Source organism: Pelecanus crispus, chromosome 1 (genome assembly GCF_030463565.1).
Source record: "Pelecanus crispus isolate bPelCri1 chromosome 1, bPelCri1.pri, whole genome shotgun sequence".
In the NCBI taxonomy this organism is placed as follows: domain Eukaryota; kingdom Metazoa; phylum Chordata; class Aves; order Pelecaniformes; family Pelecanidae; genus Pelecanus; species Pelecanus crispus.
In genome coordinates, this window is record NC_134643.1 from 215,379,308 (window position 1) to 215,401,495 (window position 22,188).

The window sequence follows — 22,188 nt, forward strand, 5'->3', positions numbered from 1 at the left end:
TGTGCAAATTATTCAAGATGTTAAGAAAAGATTACTTTCCTTCCACATCTTCAATAAATTCCTCTCCTTTGAGCAGCTGTTTGAGACTTAGACAAAACTGTAGAGGTGGGTTCTTTTGTCTTCCCCCCCCCAAGATTTTTTTTTCTTCTTGAAAAAGGACACGTGTACATGCATAATCATTATCAGATTTTATCAGATAATTGCATTATCATGCATAATCTTCTGATCAGGTTTTTCTAACAGGTATTTTAAAGAGACATGCTGTCCCTGGAACTATACAAAGACAATCAAATATTCACCGTCCAGGGATATCATGTGAAATACAAGCTTCTACATTAGACAAAAGAAAGCTTTTATAAGTATGAACTTCTGATTCATAGCCCAAGAAATAAGAATTGATTGTTTTGATTGATACAATTTAAAATTGGCAAATGGTGCTCTTGATTTTTATAATACGGATAATTAAAAAAATACACACAGTTTTCTACAATTCTTCACCTCATGTTCCACTTTGTTCTGCTGATCTGTACAAGGAACACTGTGGCTTTGTACCAGCTGACCTTGCTGCTCCTCCTCTTTTTTTTTCTTAGCCTCCTCCAAACAGGTTTGCATTTGGATCTTCAGAAAATCAGCCTCCAAACGAGCTTTCTCTTCTTCAATTTGTTTAAGCAAGGCCAGCTGTTCCTGTTTCTGTCGCTCTATTTTCTCATTCTATGGAGAAGAAAAATGAGAGTGAATCTCCAGAACTGAATGACAAAGAAATCAAAGCCCTCACACACACCACCACACACAAAACTTTGTTCCAACTTACAGCAGAAATACTATTGCTTGTGACAGGCATTTCCAAATTATAAGAGGCCTTTAAAAATAGTTCCAAAGTTTACAAGAATAATTTTGTTTTACTGGCTAGATATTTCTAATAGTCCTCAAATTAATTTACTATTGCACTATTATCTGTTCTCAAATTAGTAGAGCAGATAAAAACAGAATCTAACCAGTCAAGATACATTATCGTTTTCCACAGACTGCAAAAGAAGTCCTTTCCTTGAATTCAGAAATCTACTTTGCATTTTATAGAGCTTTTCATCAAGAGTTCAACACATTTAAATGTTAATTCAAGCCTTACAGAACTTCTGAAATAGCTAATGTATAACCACTTTAAAAGCACTCCATAAATCTTTGAAGTGGTTTGTTTTTATTCTCTTTCCATGTACCTATAAGCTACAAATCACTTAGATTCACAAGTAGCAACAGCATATATACTTTTAGAATGGAAGTGAAGAAGGATTCCAAAGTATTGGCAAAGATGAAGTGGACAACAGCCTTTAATGAGACAGCCTGAATGGGAATGTCAGGAAGAACATGCCAAGAAAAAGCTAGGCCTGATTACAGTTAATGTGGACACAGCAATATATACACTTGGGTGGGTGCAAAGTGGGAGCAAATGAATGTTAAAGAAAGTAACCACACTTTCACAGAGGATCTGCTACTTTTTTTCCCTAAAACAATATTGTTTTGTCAAATTTTTGTTTCCTGAATTTCTGAACTTTCTAAACTCTACAATTTAAGGCTGCACTAAGACCGAAATTTCAACTCACTTTTTTGTTTTAAAAAAAATTGATAAACCAGCACATAACAGCTGGTAGGTCTCTAAAGATACAACAAAAATAAAAACATAATGAAACATACACACAATATAATGAAATAATACACAAAGTTATTGTTTTCCAAATATAATAAATGTAGCATTCCCATAGACACAAGAGACTTTCTGCATTTGTTTCCTAGTTAATTTAAAAAAAACCAAACCACCACCAACCACAAAATACTCAAGGTTTTTAAGCTTTTCCTGTCACTCTAAACTCAGTCCCACAGACCTTGCTATGTTATCACACAGGGTTAGTAAAGTTTTCAGTTGTGTATTGTTGGCTACATCCTCCCTAAAGCAAAGGTATTAATCTACAGTTGGGATTCTCATTTAATCATAGGGTGGCATCCCTTGCCTACAGCACTTGTTAGATTTTAAGAAACTGGGTTTTTCCACTCTATTCTAAATTCCAGCTAGAGCTTAGTAATTTTTAAAAATGAGGCTAACTACAGAAAATGTTACAGCAAAAATTTATTTAAGTGTTACAAGCATGTTAAAAGGACCTATACTTGCTATACAACCTAAAGTATTTTAAAGTCTTCTGTAAATCACTTTTTTTACTCCATAACTGAGACAGGAATAACTACATAGACACTTACCCACTTTTGTTTCTCCTCTTCCATTCTAATTTTAGCTGCTTGTTCTTGAGGATGGATTAGAACTGAATTTTCAGCTGCAACTGTATTTTCCAACATTTCCAGAGAGTCTAAAATATACATGTTATTTAACTGTAATTGCAGTCAGAAAGGGCCTTGGATCTTCTTTACATCTTGCTTTACAGTTTTGCAATCTCTCTAAACAAAATGCATAAGCTGCTCTTGAAAAGATTACCACCTCCATCCCACTACTCTGCCTGTCTCTGTAAGCTGGAAAATAATTTTTTGTATTATTTAAGCCTTTAATAGCCCTTTATCATGTGTCTGTCTTGAATATACAGTAATGGCTCAGCTCCAACAGGACTGAAGATTGCTTCTATCCAGATTACTTGGTAGCCTAATAGCAACATCATCCTGAGGAATAAAAAGCCACACATTAATCTCTCGGAACAAAGAGGGTATAAAACTGGCACTCTCTGGGCAAATGATCTAACATTTGGCTATTGCAGAAAAATCAAGTCTTCACTGATTGTACTATCAGCTTCAAATAGCAGCACATTTTCCCCAGAGGCATGTTTCCACACATGCTGCACTCTCCAACACCCAGGAATTATGCTGGTGTATCCATGTACACGACTGGACTATATCACTTAATCTCATTTACAAAAAAAAAAAAAAAAAGAGCGCCCTATGAAAGCAAAAAAAATACCACCCCATCACAAACACTCACAAACAATCCTACCACAACTTAATCACTTTAACAGACTTCAGAAATCCCACTCAGCATACAAACTCACCAATTTCAGCACTAGCATAACCAGAAGAGCACAAAGGATAGAAATGGGAAGTAACCCCAAAATGATTTGGCTACCAAACAAAATGGAATGTCTAATTGCTATAAATGCCAGTTTTACAAAGAGGCTTTTCAGAATGGTGTCTAGAAGCAGAAAAAAAAAAAATTTCAGACACATCAGCTCATGCATGTCTTGTGCATTTCTAGCTGTGAATCTCTGAAGCACCTGGCTTTTCCAGTTCAACAGTTACAGAACTTTAATGCCCAGTTTTGCACCCAGAATTCTACTCATGGAGGCAAACACCTGTTAAAGCATGGCAACACCAAGCGCGACAACAATTTGGGTGAGATTTAAAAGTTACAAAGCTATTTTGGACATCTTTCCCCCACAAGATCTTAACAGGCAAGTTGGACATAAGAGCAAAAACCTCTCCTATTTGTGGTTTCAACAAATCTACAATCCGTCGTGGGCAAAGATAGGAGAATTCTACTTTCTGGCAACATGACAAAACACCACCACTGAAAATTCATTAAACAGTTTTGTTACAGTCCATCCTTACAAGTCTTTTTGCTCCTACACAATACGTTTTGATGCAACTATGTATTACGTACCTTTGGCTTCACATACTGTATTTTTCTCTTGCTCAGAGTTAAGTTCTAAATCACATAAGGGTCTCTCTTCACTAGCAATTGTGCCTGATTCAATAGTCTCAATTTCACTTTGAATCTCTTTCTCACTTTTTGACGTCCACTCCTCTTTTTGGCTTCTGATCTTGTTCAGCAATTTCTTTAATGCAAGTTTTGACTGAGGTTGGTGAGTTTTTGCTCCTTCTTGATCTATAAAAAATAGATCCTGTTAAGAGTTTTAGGTAATGAATATCTTCACATCATAAAACAAAACACCCCTCTTTTTTGGTGGTGTGGGTTTTTTTTTGTTGTTGTTTTTTTAAATTGCTTACACAGTTGGACAGATAGCTCAAGTATATTACTAAGTTTTAAAAGCTTAACTATATTTTCTCTTACCTGCAAGAGAGAAGCAGTAATTTGTCTCTGCATGCTATAAAAGGAGGGCTAAGCTAGTTGTAGTGTTTCACAGCCAGACTACTCCTAGACTGTACTGTTCCAGAAATAAGCAGTACCAGCCCCCCCGCCTGCCTGCTTTGTATTAGCACTGGCAACACAAGGCATCACGAGCAAAAAACCAAGTGTGCCAGCAAAGGGATGTGGCAGAAATGCTTGGCCAAGCAGCAAAGTTCACTAACACACTTCTCGTTCACATCACCTTATCCTGTACATGCCACAAGCAAGGAGTACACACACCTGCACAACTGTAGCAGCCTACCCACAGCATGGAGCAACTCAATCACAAACCTGAACATAAAGGACATACAATAAGTAGACTTTCATAGAAAGTCAAGTTTTAACTTCGAAATATTTCAAAACACAAAATGAAAAACATTTAAGTTCACATACCAGCATCATCCCATAATTTACACTAATTATACAGGAATTATTATGGCTACTAACAATGTGATTCTTACAATAATTAAAAATTATTCTCAGTACACTAGTGAACTTAAGTATATTAGAAAAAGAAGTCACATTTTCATTTTTAAATTCATAATCATTAGAGTATTATCATCCATGATAAACATCATAAAGCACTTGATACTGAAATACTTCACAGGCATTAAGGAATTTCAGTACTTAAGACATTTTAGATAACATTAATTTATTTGATATATTAAACTAAATCTCTTCTACTATAAAAGCAGAAAGTCTGAAGTGAAATGTAAAGTTTAAAAGCTTTACTTTCTGACTCATTGGGGACCTCCTCTTCTATCATCTGTCCCGATTCTTGTCGAGCATCACAAACAGATTCTGGTTGAGTATCACAAGCAGATTCTTGCTCCAAAGAGATATCAAGATCATTATCTTGAGATCTATCAGAAGGGGCTGGCAAAGGTTGTGGCTCAAACTGCAAAATCAGGTCTCCTTTCATTTCTAATTAAAATAACACAACCACAGAAATTGACCAATTGGAATAAAAAGCAAACAACATTGCAAGACTACACTCATCATACAAATCCTTAAGAAGTTCAAATATCAATAGCTTGTTTTGCAACAGATGTTGAAAAAAAAAACAAACCTTTTTTTTTCTTCCAGAATAGAAGATTCAAAATTGTTCAGATCATTAGCCATCTATTAATCAGAAATTCTACAGGGTTTTCCACTAGAATATGCCATGTCTTTCAAAGTAGAATTTTATGTGATAAAAGGCTCATCTTCACACAAAAAGCAGCACACAGGAACAATTACACGCCAGAGGATCCCAATAACTTCATCTGGGAAAAGGCGGACCCTGACGTGGCTGCTCACAGGGCTGCCAGGGGATCATGACTGATCCAGGTCCCAGTTTGAAATCCTAGAAGACGAGTCAACAGTTCTCCCAGGATCACCTTACCGACTGAAGGGGTTACTGCCTACAAGGGGTGTGGGACACATGAGAAGAACATCTTGGGATTGTATGCTTATGATAGATATTTAGGGGAGGAACCAAAAGGCAAGGAAAGAAAAGGGTCAAGTTACCCTGGGGAGAAACAAGCGTGAGGAAAAGCATAAGAACAATGGGATAAAAGGCACCAGTCAGCACACTTGTCTGGCCATGCAATGTGCCTGACAGTCTGTCCTGTCTTCTCACTAAATTCCATTTCTAACTGTTTTCCTGGGTGAGGAACCTTCTGTTTTGTACGCATGCGTGTATATGGATATATAAGGGCCAGCAACTGGAGTAGGGACCAAAAGTCACAGGGGCACAAACGTCTAGAGCACTGCCAACAACTGCAGAGACCAGAATGAGTGCACATTATGTGGGTATGAGTATCAGCATGCAGTGGCTAGCAAATTGTGAGCCAGACTAGCCAGCAAGAACAGTTAGAGGCTTAGAAGCTAGGTATCAGTCAGCCATAAGACTGGGTGGATGCTGGAAAGGCCAGGGGATGTGTGAGTTGGCTATTGGAGGGATCAGGAGATCCAAGCCAGCTACAGGGGAGACCACAGGGTCTCAGGGTCAACTAAGAAACCTGCTGGCACACGTGCGTGTGTCTCAGACAACTGGAGACAAGAGGATCCAGGGTTAGCTACAGGGTAGACTGAGTATTTAAGGTCAGTTACTGCAGGGATCCATAGCATATGCATGTCTGTGCATACATTCACATACCCAATTGGGTCTGTGTAGCAACAACTGGAGTGGAGCAGCAGGCCTTGGGGGTTCCCATGCCCAGGAGCCAGCAACTGGGGAGACTAAGGATTGAGGGTCAGCTGCTAGGTAGTCAGTGTCTAAAGCCACTTATCGAGTGGTCCGTAGCACATATTTGAGCATACCAGTGCATGTGGACATACAAGGTAACGGGAAGGCTACAGGGTCTAGGATGAATTACTGGACAGATTGGGTGTCTAAAATCTGTAACTGGGAGATCCATAGCATGATGAGCGGAGACCTGGGATGCAGGGGACAGCTACTGGGTAGACTTGAGTGTCTAAGACCAACTGCTGGAGGGATCCATACTGCATATACAGACGTATATCCCACTAACAGGCCCTGATCAGCCAGAGCAGTGAATAGGATGAGGCCATTTGTGCTGTTTCGTGTTTAGTGCGAGTGCTGTGCTTTCTGTGTTGGCCTGTGAGGCCGGCTGTGTGTATGTGTGCTGAAAGCCTGTTCGTGTGCGTGCCTGCTGTGAATACACACACAGCCTTGCTACAGGCTGGACCTGGGACCAGGGCAGCTGCAGCAGCCTCTCCTCTACTGGGCTACTAGATGCAGCAACCTCCAACAAATTACTTACTCCTGTCTTCACTGTACATATCTTCAAATGCAAACTCCAGCTCCCTCTGCCTTTCTTCTTTTATTTCCATGCGTTTGTATGCAGGCACAAAAATTTGAGGTGGCATCTGTGCTACAATCTGTCTTCTGCGCATCCGATCCATATTCTGCATTTGCTCAAGTTCTTTCAGTAGCCTTTCCCTATCCTTCAAGTATAAAGAAGGGATAACACAAACATTTAGTGTTCGCATTCAGACAGTCATTATGTCAGGACTGATGAAATACTTCCATTTGGTTACCGTGAAGTTTGTTTAATCCTTAACGTTTAAAGTTAGTTTTTATTCAACGGAGAAGGTGGTTCCTCGGGATAAGGCTGTATCTGACCTTTAAACACAAGAGTCATCAATACTACCTAGAAGATCTAATGTTAAATAAAGCATCAGACTGTACACCTGTAGGCCAACTTTCCTCAACAGAATTAAATCTTCTGTTTTATAAGGTAAATGAGTACTTCTTTTGGCACGTTACTTTTGTTGGTACGTACTTCAGCAATTGCTACTTTTTAAGATGTGAACTAAATACTCTTGGCACACTACAATTATATATGAAAGCTATTTTTAAAAAAGCTTTATTTGAAGTTTGGTTTGTTTTTTTCCTGTTACCTTAACGAGCATCAGTAATATCTCCACAGTTCCCCATTTTAGTTAGATTACTCATTCAGGGCCAATCGTATCTCAATTAAAAAACAGGAATCTTTTGCTATTTCTAGCCTCCAAAATTACTTGTGAAGGTAACAGCCAATAAAACAAACTTCAGAGCATACCTCTAGGTACAAAGACCTTTCTCAATAGTTCAGTTTTTGCTTCTTGGTGGAAACAATTTCAGTATTTCCAGACTTACACACTAACAGAACCTCAGTCCTTAAGTAAAAACTTCAAAAATTTTCCAAAAATAAAAATAAATTGTTGCCTTAATAATAAATTTTTCCCCTGAAGCACAGAATAATGAATTCCAACTAAAGCTGATGTGAAAAAGTAAGTTCATCACCTCTTAAAACAGTTTACCTTGATTTTTACCAATTGGTTAATAGCTAGTCAAACATTAAGATAACAAAAATTAAAGGACGTTCTTCTAAAGATCAGTCTTAATCTGTGTGCTTTCACTCTCCCTCCATCCAGATAGCCAAAATAAGCAGAGTTTGATGGTTTTTAAATGCATTCTGAAAATTCCATTTAGTCCATCAATTTTCCTCCTGTAACTATAATTCCTTTACTCATCAGCTACCTACAATGTACTTAACGCTGGTCGTTTTGACATTAAAACCAGGCACAACTACTTTGCCTACCTGAGCCAAATGGACCTTCTTCAAGGCATGACTTCCTCTGAGATGTGCCTTTTCAAGCTGCTCTCTTCTCTCCCTCTCTGCCTCTCTACGTAGTTCTTCCAAACGCTTCCCTTCTTCAGCAGCAGCTAACCGAGCATCTGGCTGGCAGTCAATCAATAGTTTAGTCCATGAAGTTCTTTGTGGTAGTTTAAAGCATATGTAACAATAAATAAATGAATAATTCTGTAGCAAAAGCATTTAAAAAAAAAAAAGACATACAGTGCCATACAAACACCCTTGAGGTCTATAATTCTTAGTTGCAAGCAGGACCAAGCTACTTTTTTTACCTTTGCGGGGAGAGGGGAAGCATATTCATATATTCTATAAGTGTAGGTGTCAAAGTGTTCTAGTTTCAAACTGTACTACAGACAATCATTTATATGATTTGTTTGTTATAGCAGAATAGTTATTTTTCCTACAATTACAAAGCAAAATGAATAACACAGTTGATATTACAGACTGACTACTTCTATCCTCATGATTTTGTTTTAAACAAGGGCAGAGGGGGAAATAAATTCAGAAGCGTTTTCATTCTTATTTGGGAAACCAGAAACAATCTGCAATTTTTAAGTAAGAAAAATCTTACTAACACATGAAAATTAAAATACTTAAGTAAAAAAAAAAATCATTGCACATAAGCAAGGCTACAAAGATTAACATTTTGTAATTTTCCATTACAAAGCTGAGCAAACGACAGCATTCCTCTTATTGTTTAGGCCTAGTCCTTCAAATGTTAAGAAAACCTAAAACTTCATGAATGCACTGAGGAAAATATTCACAAAACCAAATTTATTGAGAGCACCTTTCTAGTCTAAAAGAGGCTGATCCAGAACAGGAACTTAGATTGTGGTCTCGCATCACCAATAAACCAAACTATTATTTCGTTAACTTTTCAATAGCATTACCTTAATTCAAAAATCGCCTCTAAAAGCTAAGCTCTTGCTCCATCTCTCACTTTTCCAGGTCCTCCCCTTCTTCTGATCTGACTTTGGCCTTTGTCTGAGTGTACTGTAAACTTGAGTAAACTTTCCCACTTGGCAAAAATCTATTCATTGTTCTTTTTCTCCAAATTAGACTTCTGCCATTTTGGCAAGCTGAAACCACTAACTGCATGAACAGATGAACACAAATAAGAGGTAAAGACTGGGAGTACATAGCTAAAACAGGGGAAGAGAAAAAGCCAGGGCAACTGCAACTATTCATTTAGCATAAGCCACAAAGCAGAAGATTTGGGTGTCCTAATGTTAGGCCAGTCTTGTGAACTCACCTCCTTCCAGAGGTCTGTTCACATGGGAAAGACTGTCAGGTGTGATCCCTCAAGTGACTGAGCACGTAACAGGCCTTGCAAGTTTCCCCATCTAAGACTCTGATTAGTAAGTTGTGTAACAGGTGCTTTATACAAGTTCATGCTTTTAAACAAGTTCTAAAAAACTGAATTGCTCATATCCAGACACTGTACGCAATATAAAGAAAGATATACAGAACCATGTACCACAAACACTGGGAGTTAATCACCTGCTCTCCATCCACCTCTCTGTCCACGTAAGGTTCAGAAATATGATAACGTGTCACAGAAAAGTTGTCAGCACTATAGGGCTTCACTGCAGGAGTCTTTTTCACTTCAAAATTCTAGGAAGAAAAGTACGAGTACAGCTGTATCAGAGAACAGTGTCTCTAGCAAAGCAACTAAACAGAACATAAAGTGACCTGTACACTTAAATTAGTATTAAAAGAAAGCCACCCCCAAAAATTCTCTCCTGAAAACACTGTTGTTTAAAACTTTCCATACATTTAATAATTAATAAATCACATCAGCACAAGGCAGATCTAGAGGGCTTAACAACTGAGCATCTAACAGCCTAAGGCAGATTCTTCCACACAAATTGACATTCAACAGAGAGCTCTACTTTCATGTTTCAAAAGCATTACCTTAATTTAAAAGCACTTGAGTTTAATGTACTAATACAAATCCCACTTAAAACAGCTGTCACACTCACCTCAAAGCAGGGCAACCACAGGTCCACAATATAATTATACCTAACAGCAAAATAACACTTCTCAAGTACAGTCTTCCTTTACAAAACTCAGAACCCGTTATGTCCAATTTATTAGTTGACCAGAGAAAAGAGCATTTTCATAACTTCACTGAAAAGTGTCTATTCATATAATAAAAATTATTGACTTTTTTTAAATGTTCTGGGTACACTACCACATTTCAACCCTTGTCCAAAAGAGTCTGAACACTGACTGACCAGACCCTCCCTTTTCTTTGGCTCAGCCTGATGTTCTCAGTGGTGAGGTAGCCAGGTTAGATAACCCAGTATTCTGTAGGACCTGCCATTGTGCTTGTAACATCTCATCCATTAATTTTCTCTCAGCTTCCTCTTCCTTAGACTTTCTCCTAAAAACAAGATTCTTACCCACATTAACTAAAACAGCAAGTTTCATAGCCTGAGCGGTTTAAAACTAATATGACCATAAACAAATGCACATACACAAAGAGCAGCATTAAGTCTCAGGAATATCTTAAACTTATCTCTACGTAAGATGAGGCATACAGAATTTCAGTACTTATTATCTCTTGCTATTTTATAAAGAAAAAAAAATATGTACAAATAAAAGCATGCCATCAAGAATTTAACTTTTATTTGTACATGACAATGCTGTTTAAAAACTGCTGTCTTAATAAATAAATAATAGTAATTTTAACAGATCAACATTAACCAAAACGCTTGTAGATACTGCTTATAGCTCTGAAAACAGGCAAGTCCCATGCCTGAACTTCATTAGCCAGATCACCAACTGCTTGACCTATACTGTGTTACTTTCAGAATAATTAAACCTCAGCCTTCTGAATTAATTAAAAAAAAATGCAAAACTAACAAATCAGTAATTAATAATTACACTTAATCAATCAAATCTCCAGGATTTAATTCAAAAGCTGTGAAGATGTGAGAATTATGTTGGAGGCTGCAATTTTCCAATTAACGTCAAAAGCAATTCAGGCTGAAAAAAAATAATACCTGTAACATTATTATACCTCACAGTGGAACAACTGCAGTTAAAAATCCATCCATACTTCCATCAAGAGGTTTGTAACTCCCCCCTCCTTTCCCCACCCACCCCCAAAAGTAAATAATTCTATACTAAAATCTGGCAAAACTGGAGCAGCAATCTATCATGAAATGAAAAAAAGAAAACCCAACTCTACAAATGTTATGAATACTCAAGAAAAATATAGTAACATTTTTAGGTTGTATTTCCATTACATGAAAATCTTACAGATCCTATAAAAAAAATTAAGTTCACAAAAACTGTGACACTTGTCAATAAAATGGTGTTTACAGTTTAACTTCAATTAAGTAACTTAACAGTTGGTCTAACTAACTAAGGCCTCAATTCCTAAAAGCCATCCTTCTGAGAATTAACTTGATTATGATTTGATTATGGGACTTCAACTTGCCAGACATCTGCTGGAAATACCACAGAGCAGAGAGGCAGCAGTCTTGGAAGTTCCTAGAGCATGTGGGGGATAACTTTCTAATGCAGCTGGTAAGCGAGCCTACCAGGGGAGGTGCCCCGCTTGACCTGCTGTTTACCAACAGAGAAGGGTTTGTGGGAAATGTCGAGGTCGGAGGCCGTCTCGGGCTTAGCGACCACGACATGATAAAGTTCTCAATTTTGGGTGATGCTAAGCGGAGGGGCACCAAAACTATTACCATGGACTTCCGGAGGGCAGACTTTGCCCTCTTCAGGACCCTGGTTGGGAAAGTCCCTTGGGAGGCGGTCCTGAAGGGCAAAGGGGTCCAGGAAGGCTGGGCCCTCTTCAAGAAGGAAGTCTTAAGGGCGCAGGAGCGGGCTGTCCCCGTGTGTCGTAAGACCAACCGGCGGGGAAATCGACCGGCCTGGCTGAATAGGGAGCTTTTGCGGGGACTCAGGGAAAAAAGGAGAGTCTACCGCCTTTGGCAGAAGGGGCGGGCAGCTCAGGAGGAGTACAGGGATCTTGTTAGGTCCTGCAGGGAGGAAATTAGAAAGGCAAAAGCCCAGCTAGAACTCAATCTGGCCAGTGCTGTAAAAGACAATAAAAAATGCTTTTATAAGTACATCAGCAATAAAAGGAGAGCCAAGGAGGATCTCCATTCTTTGCTGGATGTGGGGGGGAACATTGTCACCGAGGACAAGGAAAAGGCTGAAGTACTTAACGCCTTCTTTGCCTCTGTGTTCAACAGCCAGACCGGTCATCCCCAGGGTACTCAGGCCCTTGAGCAAGAGGATAGGGATAGGGACCAGAATGGAGCCCTCATAGTCCAGGAGGAAGCAGTTAATGACCTGCTATGCCACCTGGATGCTCACAAGTCTATGGGGCCGGATGGGATCCACCCAAGAGTACTGAGGGAGCTGGCAGAGGAGCTTGCCAAGCCACTTTCCATCATCTATCAACAGTCCTGGTTAACAGGGGAGGTCCCTGATGACTGGAGGCTTGCCAATGTGACGCCCATCTACAAGAAGGGCCAGAAGGAGGACCCGGGGAACTACAGGCCTGTCAGCCTGACCTCGGTGCCGGGGAAGATTATGGAGAGGTTCATCTTGAGCGAACTCCACAGGCAAGTGCAGGTCAACCAGGGGATCAGACCCAGCCAGCATGGGTTCACGAAAGGCAGGTCCTGCTTGACCAACCTGATCTCCTTCTATGACCTGGTGACCCGCCTGGTAGATGATGGAAAGGCTGTGGATGTCATCTACCTCGACTTTAGCAAAGCTTTTGACACCGTCTCGCATAATATCCTCCTCGGGAAGCTGGCAGCTCACGGCTTAGACAGGCATACTCTTCGCTGGGTAAAGAACTGGTTGGGTGGCCGAGCCCAGAGAGTAGTGATAAATGGTGTTAAGTCCAGTTGGCGGCCGGTCACGAGCGGTGTTCCCCAGGGCTCTGTTTTAGGGCCAGTCTTGTTCAATATCTTTATCAATGATCTGGATGAGGGGATCGAGTGCACCCTCAGTAAGTTTGCAGACGACACCAAGCTGGGTGGGAGTGTCGATCTCTTGGAGGGTAGGATGGCCCTGCAGAGGGACCTGGACAGACTGGATCGATGGGCCGTGGCCAACTGTATGAGGTTCAACAAGGCCAAGTGCCGGGTCCTGCACTTCGGTCACAACAACCCCATGCAACGCTACAGGCTTGGGGAGGAGTGGCTGGAAAGCTGCCTGGCCAAAAAGGACCTGGGGGTGTTAGTAGATAGCCGGCTGAACATGAGCCAGCAGTGTGCCCAGGTGGCCAAGAAGGCCAACAGCATCGTGGCTTGTATCAGGAATGCTGTGGCCAGCAGGAGCAGGGAGGTGATTGTCCCCCTGTACTCGGCGCTGGTGAGGCCGCACCTGGAATACTGTGTCCAGTTTTGGGCCCCTCACTACAAGAAAGACATTGAGGTGCTGGAGCGTGTCCAGAGAAGGGCAACGAAGCTGGTGAAGGGTCTGGAGAACAAGTCTTATGAGGAGCGGCTGAGGGAACTGGGATTGTTTAGCCTGGAAAAGAGGAGGCTGAGGGGAGACCTTATCGCTCTCTACAACTACCTGAAAGGAGGTTGTAGTGAGGTGGGTGTTGGTCTCTTCTCCCAAGTAGCTAGCGATAGGACAAGAGGAAATGGGCTTAAGCTGCGCCAGGGGAGGTTTAGACTGGAAATTAGGAAAAATTTCTTTACGGAAAGGGTGGTCAGGCATTGGAACAGGCTGCCCAGAGAGGTGGTGGAGTCACCATCCCTGGAGGCGTTTAAAAAACGGGTAGATGTGGCACTTCGGGATATGGTTTAGTCTGGTCTACCCTTGATTAGTCTAGAGTGGGCTTGGTAGTGTAGGTTAATGGTTGGACTGGATGATCTTAAAGGTCTTTTCCAACCTAGATGATTCTATGATTCTATGACACTACATCTAGAGTAAAAACCACTTCTTTTGTAACTGGGTGAAGTAACAATAATAGGAGTATCTTCAGAAAATGTTTCTTATGTTCTAAGTAATCCTGCAATGAACAACACTGCCCTAGCTCCATTTCATGAAATTTTATTCAATTGTTACTGCAACAGAACATAAGATTATGATTATAGTTATGTTTAATAAGTTCTTTATGTAAATTGATTCAAGAAAGTAAGCATGCTTATGCAGATGACCTTGTAATTTGCTGTAATTCACAGGATTTAGAGTAAAGTTAAGCAATTCAAATTCAGTGCCTTTTGAGTAACATATCTGCAAGACAAAGCCCCAGATTTTTCCCCCTTAAAATTGACAGTTAACATCTTTTGTTTTCTCCCTCTACACAGAACTAAGCCACAGCTCTAATCATCTCCAATCTTTCAATTACTTAGCATTTACCCCATGCAGTACACCGCACCCAGTTACTCTTCCAAGAAAATAACTTTATTCTTCACCCTGTGCCCTCCCAGCAACATAGGCTTACGACAAAAGGATTGAAATCCACACAGACATGAAAACCAAGAAAAAGGCTCAGTCAGCTAGTGTTTACATGGACCAAATGGACATGCTGTGCTATATTTAAACAATGCAATGCAATCTCTTTCCTCAACAAAAATCCAACACATCTGCAGAATTCTTGATTCAATTTGCCATTATCAGAGCATGAACTTCTTAAAAGAAAGAAAACCCACATATTGTAGAAAATACAAATGTTTGCAAACTCTGCTAAAATCACATTTGCTGAAAAGGTGAGTAAAGGACATTTGTTCATGGATGGAAATGCATTAAATTGTAGAATTTCAGGAAAGGAAGTTAAGATTCTTAAACAGGGTACCGACCCAGACCTGTCATCCAACACAATTGCAAATGCCATTGTGCCAGAACCCGGGGAAACCTGAACAAAGTCTTTTTGCCTGTCCTGGTGAAAAAAAGACTAAAGAGTAAGAAGGAAATTCTGCATTTCTAAAATGGAAAGAAAGATGCATTACTGAGGCTGTCAGATGAAAAGTATTACATAGTAGTGTCGTCTTAGCTGGTAAACCATCTACAAATACACGTTAACTGCAGCTGACTTTTGGTCACCAATTAGAAACTCGATTTTGTTTGGGTTTTTTTTTTTGGTTGGTTTTTTGTTTTGGTGGGTTTTTTTTTTAGTAGAAAACAACATAAGACATATCCTAAACGGCAAGAGTTACTAGAAAGCAATGCTGCAGCATCTCATGCTTTTCTAATGCCAAACTGAGCAACACAAGAATCTGAACACCAGGGAATGAAGAGTCAAAGTTTTAACTGATACAACCTTCATCTGCTCTACAGCAGATACACCAGGAACATGTCACATGGAACAAGGTAGAGGAGAGCAGAAGCCTGAAAGAGTGTTCAAATTTACCTGAACTGTACTATACAAGACCTTCTTCCATCTGTTCTAAATTCCAATATTGCATATACCTCACCAGAAATGACCCCAAATTTTACCACTCCCTTACAACACTTGCTTTAATCCTCACTCACATCCAACATCCACAATAAGAAAACCCTTGGGCAGACAGCAAGGAGACCTATGGAGAAGCATATACTAAGGGATATAAATGAAAGTATATAGGCACCACTTCTTCTATAATTCTGAAAACTGTGAGAGTCAAACCATACTCAGTTTTTCCAGATACATCAGCACCAAACCCCTATCACCTAACACACTAACCTACACATAACGTGCTGGATGTAGCTGGGAAAAGCTATGATAAGTTCACTGGCTCTGAGAGGGACTAGTACACCTTAATCCTTTCTTTTCTTGTCAGAGGTCCAAATATCCCTGAATCTGATGGTCTGAAGGGACTCAACACCGCATAAGGCAACTTATAACTCTGCATTAATGAAGTTTCATTAAATTAGATTTGCAAAAAACTCCAAAGTAAAAATGCACATAATGTTCTTCCTGCAGTTCAGATCTGCAATCCTACAGTAACTTCTATACCTATGCAGAATCTCTCTGAAAACATGAAGGAGGTACAAAGTTGCCTCCTAAAAAGGGTACAGCGTAGATTTAAAAATATGGGTTTTATCTACTTTCCTCCCCAATAGCCCTAGAGAGTGGTTTCCTATCAAAATTAAACAGCTTACCCTACAATTAATATTCCCTACAAGAAATAAAGAAATTGGAGGAAAAAACATAACAAAAACCCTACAGCTAAAAAGGCAGAACTACCTTTATTACAGAACTAAACAAAATGCTACTACTGCATCATTGTGACAGAAGGCTGAGGTGGCGTGCACATGCTGAGAAAGATCATTGTAGAGTTTAATACCACTGTGGCTATTAAATGAAAATGAGATCATGATAAAGTTAAAAAAAAAGACACATTAACCACAAAAATAAGACCTCAGATGAAAAGAAATAAAATCCACATGTAACAAGAGATCAGAAATAAATACCAAAGTTTAGTAGTAAGAAGTCTGCTATGTAATTCATTAGCGTTCTTGATTTTTGCTGAACCACTCTCCTTATAGTATGCAAATAGCAATTTTTGATATCCTGTAGTGAGGAGTCAACCAATAAATAAATCATTACATTAAACAGTACCCTGAAATTGTGATCACTATCGCATCATGGATACATACCTCGAGAGGACGTGGCGGAGGAGGTGGCAGGCTTGCAACTTTGGCTGCTCTTTGTCTTTCCACTTCCAGAGCATGTTTACGTGCATTTGTTCGTCTTGGGGGAAAACACAAAACCAACCAACCAAAAAATTACCACATACACAAAAAAGAAAAAAAAGCACAAAAGACAAGAGAGAAGGAAAATTATTCAAGCACCAGTGACAGCACTGTGCAAAATAACAGACAAACCTAAAATAAACAGATTCAGATGCACCTGAATTGAATGCTTGGGAGACAGGAATTGGTAAGCACACTGAAAAGTCAACAGACCTTATGCTGGAAGGCAGCACTGGAAAATTAATTTCTTGAAGTAATGCAAAAATGTTAATACACACAAGCTTCTAAAGACAAAAGGCAAAAGGCAAAATGCCTGCTTTTCACTTAAGTTTTCAGAAAGCACTGCATCACTTCAACATATTTTAATTGCTCAAGTGTAGACAAAACTAAGTATTTAATCAATAGGTCTCAGCTCTACTCAAGCACAACTGTCCCCAAGAGTACACAGCTCATTTTTCATGCCAACTCAGGTTTGGTCAATTTGCTTAAAAAAACCCAAACACTAAGAAGGAACACCATGACAAATGCATTTGGTCCCTTTTTTCAAGTGAGTAACTCTCCATCAGGAACTAGCCTGAGAACATTTCATTTCATATGTTACTGAATAGCTGTCAGCCAACAATCTAGACTGGAAATAATCACACAGAGATGAAAGGTCCCCCCCATTCACTGAGGGTCTATAAGGCCAGCTTGTATATTGACATTTTTGTCTTGGTTTTAAAACTACAGTCCTTATCAAAATCCACAAGCTTCGTCCACGAGCATTAATTCTCTAACCCATAAAATTTCAAGATTAAAAAAGCTCCAAGCAAGAAGCATCAAGATTTTTGCCTCTCACTTTGCGACACTGTAAAATGCATTCTATGCTTAATAAAACTAGATAAGTATTGCATACCGGGCTTGCTCACGAAGCAATTTTTCTTTTTGGTACTTCTGCTCTTTCAGGGCTTTCCTATGTCTCTTCTCTGCTCTTTGTTTCCTTTCCTCTGCTTGCTTTGCCAGAGCTTCTAAGTCAGGTTCCTTAACAATAAAATATTGCAAGTGCTTAATACAGGATTTTACTCACTTCTCATGCTACCAGTGTGATATTTCAAATTAACTTTTCCTTTTCTGCCATCATCTTTATTCTCTTCTTCTCTACCACCAACAGCACAAATTTGCCCCATTCCTCAGCCAACGTAACCAAATATTGATGCGGAAACCTTAGCTTCTCTCTGCATCTCTTTGATAAAGAGGGTAATCTAAATACACATCTTGGCAAATGCTGACTGAACTGTTCAGAGAAAGTATGTTACTACCTTTCAGTCATTAATTACAACAATCGTGTATCAACAGAAGTGTTCCTTTATGATTAGTTCTCTGTTCCTATGGCATTAGCACCACAGTTTTCCACAAACTCATCAATCCTAGCATCAGAAAGGACTTTACAAAGAAGTTGATTTAGAGTCACTGAGATACGGAAAAGTATAATGCTATTTTACTTGGGTTAAAAAGACTAATTCAGAAAGTAAGCTAGTGTGCAAATTTCATGCAAGAAATCTGTGGCACCGCTGATTTCTATAAACCTGGTTCAGAGTCAAATCTATAGAAAATTTCTACCCAAGAACCTCAATGATCTCTCAAAGAGAGCCTATACAAGTTAGAGGATTTTAAAGAAAGTGAGAACAGTTTATAGGTGAAGAATTAAGAAGTGACACCAGTTTGCAGTCTAGGCAAAGGCTTCTGAAGCCCTTACCAAGACTTTCCATGTCACCTGAACACTGAAGGAAAAAAAAAGTTAAGTGTATTTTCTTAACTGTAGAAAAGATACTGTTATATGGTAGAGAAAAAAAGTTACTATATCACTGGCATAGTTGAGACAATGATTCACCATGTGCAATTTAGTCAAGTACAAACACACACTATCATGTATGTGTACAATCTAACATAAACAAAATAACTTTAAGAGTTCACATGGCAAAAGCTTTAGCCGATGCGCCTGCTAGACCACCTAATCCTGGTCTAGTGGAAAGATACCTGCAAAAAAGTACATAAACATTTCTAAGTTTCCACTCTTAAAAAAATGTTGGTTTAGGTATTAGGACTGCAAGATTGAGAATATAAAAAAACCAAACAGCAATCTTGGTATTTTTAGAATGTCAAGAACTTCCCCGACAACAATATTAAGCTGTTTTACTCACGTTCTCCTTGGCTTGTCGGTGACCCTCACCAATCGCTCTTAAGCTTGATAAATACAGTTTTTCTAAGGCTTTCATCTTTTCATCCTGTGCTTTCTGCCATTCAGCTCTCAGTGCCTCCTCTAACTGATGTAGTTGTTCTTCTCTCCTCTGCTTTACTTTCTGTCTTATGTGCAAGGCAATATACTTCTGTTGCTCTCTAACCTGTAGAAATAGCATTTATGTTTTGTCAGCAACTTAAAAAGCACGGTATTTTTGCAGCAAGTCTTTCCACAACATACTCTACCCTCCTTTCAGCTTTCCATATCATCTACTATTCCATTAACAATCTGTCCAGAATATACTTTAAAGTTGCCATGACCTTTTTCCAAAATCAATAAATAATAAATTTTAAAATGTTTCAGTTAAAGTCCAAAGAGCAACACACAACAGACAAACAAAATGCAAAAACTGCTTGAAATATCCTTCCCTCCAAAAATAAAACACAGTAATTTATTAGACTCCTATTACAATGCAACATGGTTTAAAGAAAATCAGCAGTTATACTGACAAATTAAAGTCTGTTTACTAAGTTTTTGTTTTCCACTTTTTCAGTAAAACTCTCTTCGCTAAAGAGAAAAACATGTCAAGAAAAAAGCCCAAGAGGGGTGAAAGATTAGCATATAGCAAACATCTTGAAGATGTACATTTTTTGAAGATGTGAAACACCTCATGTAGGACAAAGCAGAGGAAAGCTAAGAAAGGAGTAAGAAAAGTGACAGAGAAACAGCCCTGTGTTCTGACAGCAGGACAGCAGAATAGAAATGGAAGAAAGATGAGGTGAACAACAGACATGCTCCGAAGAACACAAAAGGTACTCAGACATTCTAAAAGGAGCAGTACTTAAAGCATTTAGAGCTGTGAGGGTGGTGAGTCACTAGAACAGGGTGCCCAGAGAAGTTGTGCATGTCCCATCCCTGGAATTGTTCAGGCCAGGTTGGATGGGGCCTTGAGCAACCTGGTCCAGCGGAAGGTGTCCCTGCCCATGGCAGGAGGGTTGGACTAGATGATCTTTAAGGTCCCTTCCAAACCATTCTATGATTCTATGGTATACTGTAGCAATTCAGTTCATCTAGTGGAAAGTTGTGCAGTTCTGCATTAGCAGTAGTTGTCTTATTTCTCCTGCATGATCACTGCAAAAACACCTGGAACACTGTAAGAGGTTTGAATCCTTACACAAGGATTCTCAGCAGAACAGAGACAACTGCATGGTCACGGCCAAATAAAAATGGCAGATACCAGGAAACTGGCAGGGAAGAAGAGATTCTAGAAGAGAGGCCTAAGTGAATCTAACAAACAGAAAAGGTATCACAAGCAAAATATGCACTTAGTAAATAAACATGAGAAAAGGAAAATAATTCACAAACTAAATACAAACCTAATATACAATATTATGACCCTGAAATTTAGTTTATGTGAAATAACTTTTTCAGTTAATTTTCCTAAATTGTTTGTTACATCATTAAGTGAAATACACAACATGCAAAAACACAAGCATACTTGCTGTAGCCTCAGTTTTCGTCTTCTTTCATATTCTTCTTTCAGAAGCATGGTTTCTTCATTAGGACTAAGCCTCAATTTCCTGACTTCTGCAGCTTTCCTCTTCATCTTTGGAAACACTGAATAATCAATGTCTATGAGAACAACACAAAAACCAGAAATTGTGCATAAGTTATATAGGTAAACCAGCTATAAAAACCAGATACTGCCATAATCTTACAAATCTATCATGGTATCTAGGAGCGTGAGCTATAACTGTTCATATCTGTTCCAACCGTACTCAACAACACTGGCACTGTCTTTGTCACAGTCACAAAATGTACTGCTTTTGAACTATTATGTTACGCAGCAAACTCTGCAACAGTATCACATTCACATTCTACACTGTGGACCAGACAGGCACTACTGCAAAGTGAACAGCGAACACCGTTCCACTCCCAGAAAGATAAATAAAAAACCCCACTGAAAACCACATCACACAGTAAAGCAGGTTGGTCACTTACGTGATTTGTACTGAAATATTCTCCTAAAAGTTATAAGATATTGAGTTTATTAACATTTTTGACTGCAGTCTAAGGTTTTATGCCTTGAAGACTGTGAAACTCCAACAAGTCTGCGTGACAGGCATTTCACTAGAACACTAAAATTGCTCACTGACAATTTTTTATTTGAGTTCTTTTAAGCAGCCATTTCAAATAACGTTTACCTGTAGATTTTACTGTGGAACCAGGATCTGCTGGTTCTACAGATCATTTCCTGTTTTCCTCCCAATTATCATTTTCATCTGCACAGCAAAAAACCCCACTTTTTCAGCCTGATATGCAGCCTAGTCCAAAACTACCCCCCCCAATATTTATTTGATCTTTAAATACTTGTATCCCTGAAAATACTCTCCCAAAACAAACCAACAAAGACTTTCAAAAGTCACTGTTTAGTTCTAAAAATCAAAAGCTTATTACTAGTGAACAATCCACGTAGCACTAACACTTAACCAACATGTTACACCTGGAAAGATTTCTTTTCAGTATCATAAAATAAAAAACAAAACTCGCTTTTACACCCCACCTGATTTCTTTAGAAATAGTTATCCATAAGATACTTTTGGTACAGGGTTATTAAGCCAATGAATCCCAAGTCCATTACAGGATAAACGGGGACAAAATATCATGGGTCCTGCTAGCCCTCCCGTACTCAGCTGATGAGGTACAAAACACAATTTTATCAATACACAGAATTAAAGAGCAAATGACTACATTCCCTTTCTCCCCCAAAAAAGGAAAAATTTAGAGGATGAACTATAGAAAGTCTAGATCTAACACTTAAAGGATAAGAGCAAAAGCAGAAGACGCAAATGCCAGAGTAAAGTAGTCAACGCTTGCACAGATTCAGTTGCAGGACAGAGCAACCGGTACATAAACGACAGTTAAACCTGGGCCAGCCTTCCCCGAGAACACTGCACTACAGAGGTGCCCGCAAGCAACGTTACACCGCTTACCCTGCCCAGGACCGCGAGCAACCAGCACTTCTCCAGAGCCGGGAAGAGAAG

General features: G+C 39.3%; 2 protein-coding genes across 3 annotated transcripts in view; one reads left to right on the forward strand and one right to left on the reverse strand.

The window, feature by feature from the left end:
* Positions 1 to 9,615, forward strand: part of MRE11 (MRE11 double strand break repair nuclease) — a 277,276-nt gene extending 267,661 nt beyond the window's left edge. Inside the window, exon 16 of the mRNA XM_075727554.1 lies at positions 9,569 to 9,615. Within this exon, the coding sequence (XP_075583669.1) occupies positions 9,569 to 9,609 (41 nt within the window). The 3' untranslated portion in view covers positions 9,610 to 9,615. The remainder of the gene's footprint in view (positions 1 to 9,568) is intronic.
* Positions 1 to 21,737, reverse strand: part of CEP295 (centrosomal protein 295) — a 45,953-nt gene extending 24,216 nt beyond the window's left edge. For both annotated transcript variants that reach the window (XM_075727546.1, XM_075727547.1), the window contains exons 1-12: positions 21,708 to 21,737; positions 20,643 to 20,776; positions 19,107 to 19,307; positions 17,822 to 17,946; positions 16,831 to 16,924; positions 9,763 to 9,876; positions 8,209 to 8,349; positions 6,886 to 7,069; positions 4,850 to 5,041; positions 3,650 to 3,874; positions 2,248 to 2,354; positions 499 to 711 (exon numbers count right to left, since the gene is read on the reverse strand). In XM_075727546.1, coding sequence (XP_075583661.1) covers positions 499 to 711; positions 2,248 to 2,354; positions 3,650 to 3,874; positions 4,850 to 5,041; positions 6,886 to 7,069; positions 8,209 to 8,349; positions 9,763 to 9,876; positions 16,831 to 16,924; positions 17,822 to 17,946; positions 19,107 to 19,307; positions 20,643 to 20,750 — 1,704 coding nt within the window. In that variant the 5' untranslated portion in view covers positions 20,751 to 20,776; positions 21,708 to 21,737. The remainder of the gene's footprint in view (positions 1 to 498; positions 712 to 2,247; positions 2,355 to 3,649; positions 3,875 to 4,849; positions 5,042 to 6,885; positions 7,070 to 8,208; positions 8,350 to 9,762; positions 9,877 to 16,830; positions 16,925 to 17,821; positions 17,947 to 19,106; positions 19,308 to 20,642; positions 20,777 to 21,707) is intronic.
* Between the last annotated feature and the right edge of the window lie 451 nt (positions 21,738 to 22,188).